We start from the raw sequence: 3,610 nt of genomic DNA on the forward strand, positions 1-3,610 counted from the left end.
GTTTTGTACAGTCTGGATAATGATCCTCAGTCGCTGTGCTTTCAGTTGTGAATGAGAGTTTTGGACCCACTAAGAGAGAAACGGGCAGAAAGAAGAACAGACAGGAACAATATCGTAAATGTGGGATTTACAAACATGTAAGATCCCTCATGTAAATCCTACCTCAGAGGAGTGGGGTAGCCTAATTGAGAGAATAATCAAATGTAACAGTATCAACAACATCAGGAGGCACACAAACATGAAGCTAAAGTCCTGTGGGAACAACCTCTCAGACAGCCACTTTGGGATCCAGTTCACCTTTCACTTGAATGGGCTTCACTGGTGGAAATGAAGGCTTGCCATTCTCACCATATGCATGGGGAAAACAGTAGTCAAATCTGTGGGAGGTGGAAATGGACCTTCTACATGTATTCAGAGACGATCATTTTACACTTGGGTTGTTTTGCTCTGATTTCCTCCTTGGTCTAGGAATTAAAGGACCAGCCCAACCTCAAACACAGAGTCTTGTAAGACAGTGAGAAACAAATATACTTGGTTCTGCAGTTTAGGCGGACTGCACTTCAGCGGTGTGCTGATTAGATTTTTATAAGTATATCTTGAGCTATGATCATCTGGAATAGGAAAACTGCTGAAAAATTATCCTTGATCAGATTGGTTGTGAGAAAGTTTGTGGGTCATTTTATTGCTTAATGATTGAATTGGAGTGCCTGAGCATTTTACATAGTATCACTGTAGTTTGCATTGTATTTGATTTGGTAATCTCTGGGTACTGATGAGTGGTAGGTGGGGGGCAAAGAATCAGCTTTTCTTAACAGGAGAGAAGAACATTAAAGGGAAACCTTGATGAGTCAGGACAGTTGATGCAACTCAGCTTCGGCTGAGACATTGGCCATTATTAGGAGGACAGAGGCATCACAGAGCTAATGTCTTCTCAAAAGCAATTCCTTTGTATATGTCAAGAGAAGCTCTGGTTTAGTGGTGGCAAAGGTAGCTTCTCATGCTGGAAGCCAAACTTGATAATGTGTAAGAATTTCCCAGGTGGTACTGGTTTGAGCTGCCTGACAGCTGAAGGCTCAAGGGCATGTAGAGAACAGCCACAGCTTGGAGCTGTGAGAGGCCAGGGGAGTCCATTGTTGAAGGTGTAGCCTCAGAACAGTGCAGACCTGAGAACATTGGAGATGCCAAGACTCTGTGATGACCACCCATATCAATGATAGGTATGGAAAGGTTCCATCTGTCATGACAAGATGTGTGGGTGGGCTGTAGACCAAAGAAACCCAGAGGAAGAGTGGCCCAAGACCCTTCTCAGCCCAGAAGATCCTGAGTTCTGTGCTTGAGACACTGAGCTGAGCTACAAGAAGAGATTTACACTGGTGCATTGTGGTTTTGATGTGATTTGATTTGATTGTGTTCTTGTTCTACACTCTTAGAGTAAGAAAGTATTGTACATGTGTTTAATTTTATGAGCACCCACATCCCACACTATCTAGATATAACTACTTATAACTCACTCTACTTGAAGAACCATAAACTGTCTATATGCAAAACATTCATAAAACCATAGATAAAGTGAATACAAAAATATACATGAACCATACCTTGTACTTCTTGTCATCTTATGGTGTCCTCTCACTTTTGGGGGCACACCTTCCTCGGATGCTTATTGTGAGGTGACACACAGCAACACAATGTCCGCATACATGCTCCTATTCTCTTTTTCCATTTTGCCCAGCCCCTAGGCTCCAAGGAGCTTGAAGTTGAAGTCTCACTTTGTTGTGAGTCACTTAAGTCCTTTGCTGCCTGGAAGTTAGTGGAAAAGCTGGTATCTTCTCCGTTCGTCACAGTGTTTCTTCGTAAGTAAATACAAGGGGCAGTCATAGAACGTTTGTAACGTCTGTCCATAGTGGGTGTCTTTTTGGATGAAACAGGAACATTTGTCCCCCCTCTTTGTCTGAGAGGATGTACGTCATTGGATGAGACTAATATTTTAAGGGAAGGTTCACTGGCCCTTCTCCTGGGAGGCAGAGGCAAAGTGTCAGGGTCTTCTGCTGAAGGGAAAGGTGTCACTCCTGGATTCATTAACTCTGTTTGGACATAATTGCCATCATCCTGACGTGCCTGCATTCTCAGTAGGTGGTAAGTCGCCATAGTTTCATCAAACTTTTTGTGTTTTAATGATTCCCTAATGTCCTGCGAATGAAACCCAATATTTTGCATGGCCAGCATGATGTCAGGGTCTGGGAAGCTGATGTCTCCATTGGAATGAAATGCAAAAGTCTTTCCCTGTTCCTGAAGCCATGGATGACTTAGGAGGTCTTTTGCAGTTGGCCTCTGGTTTGCATTTACTGTCAACAAACAACTAATTATGTTCCTTAAATTTTTAGAGAGATGATAAGGTGTTTCATACCTCCCTTGCAAGACTTTTTGCTTCTGTTCATTCAGTGTATTCCCTGGAAATGGAACAACACCAGACACCATATAGTATAAAATAACCCCCAAGGCCCATATGTCTACTTTTGGCCCGTCATAAGGGTAGGCTAAGAAAATTTCCGGGGGGATGAAGTGTAAGGAACCACACAGCCTTATTAGTTTTTGCCCAGGCATGAATCTGCCACCTAATCCAAAGTCAATAATTTTTACATGTCCATGGTCATCCACAATGATATTTTCAGGCTTTAAATCTCTGTGCACAACACGTTTACCATGGCAGTAGTGTATGGCACTCAGCAGCTGAATGAATATGCCTCTAGCTTCATCTTCCTTCAGATATCCAGCCTTTCGGACTCGATTAAGTAGCTCTTCTCCCTGGGCCAGTTCCATAATTAGATAAACATTCTCTTCCGTTTCTATTACTTGCAGCAGGGATATAATATTGGGATGACTGAGCATCATCATGATTTCAACTTGTAACATCCTTGGCTCCCACTGAGTCTCACGTTTCACGAGGGCTTTGATAGCAACAGGGGTGCCTGTGAGGCGATGGAAGGATTGCCTCACTTTAATATTGAGACCCCTCCCCAAGGGCTGCAGAACTCTGTACTGCCCAGTGATGGACTCCTCAGTGAACAAGCTGTGCACAGAGCTGGCCTCTGATGACTCATCCTCACTCTCAGAGTACATGGTGGGTAGCAAGGCTACTGCCATAGTAATGAGGTGCTGAGGAGAACAGAAAAGAGATACAGAGAAACTTAGAGTCATGAGAGACGAAAGCAACAAAATCAGGAGGATCCAAAGTAAAACCTAAGTACAAAGTGAAACCGCACACATAAGAACCTTTAACCCAGTCCACTGATGACACATTAGGAGAAACCCAACCTTGATCCCCAAACCAAGACCTAGTTTACAATCTAGTAAAATAGAAATACCACAACTCAGAAATATTCTGGCGCTATTTGATAAAACTGAGAAGAGAACTAAGGAATAGGAAAGAAAAATGAATGGAAGAAGAAAGAAATGATTGAGAAAAACATTTACAAAATGACACAACATTTTAATACACCAATACCCCAAACCAGACTAATTCAAATATCAAAGAAATCAAAGCAAAATCAGGACCCCTCAAGAAATCCAAAGAAAAACAGAAGCACATTAATCTCATTAATTAAATTAA

At 42.3% G+C, this 3,610-nt stretch overlaps 1 protein-coding gene across 1 annotated transcript; it reads right to left on the reverse strand.

Moving 5' to 3' along the window:
- Positions 1–1,629: 1,629 nt before the first annotated feature.
- LOC114633976 (sperm motility kinase Z-like) lies at positions 1,630–3,120 on the reverse strand. Its single transcript, XM_028782593.1, has one exon. The coding sequence runs from the start codon at positions 3,118–3,120 to the stop codon at positions 1,630–1,632; it is 1,491 nt and encodes a 496-aa protein (XP_028638426.1).
- Positions 3,121–3,610: the final 490 nt, after the last annotated feature.

The sequence above is a fragment of the Grammomys surdaster genome, unplaced genomic scaffold (assembly GCF_004785775.1).
Source record: "Grammomys surdaster isolate TR1022 unplaced genomic scaffold, NIH_TR_1.0 806, whole genome shotgun sequence".
Taxonomy (NCBI): domain Eukaryota; kingdom Metazoa; phylum Chordata; class Mammalia; order Rodentia; family Muridae; genus Grammomys; species Grammomys surdaster.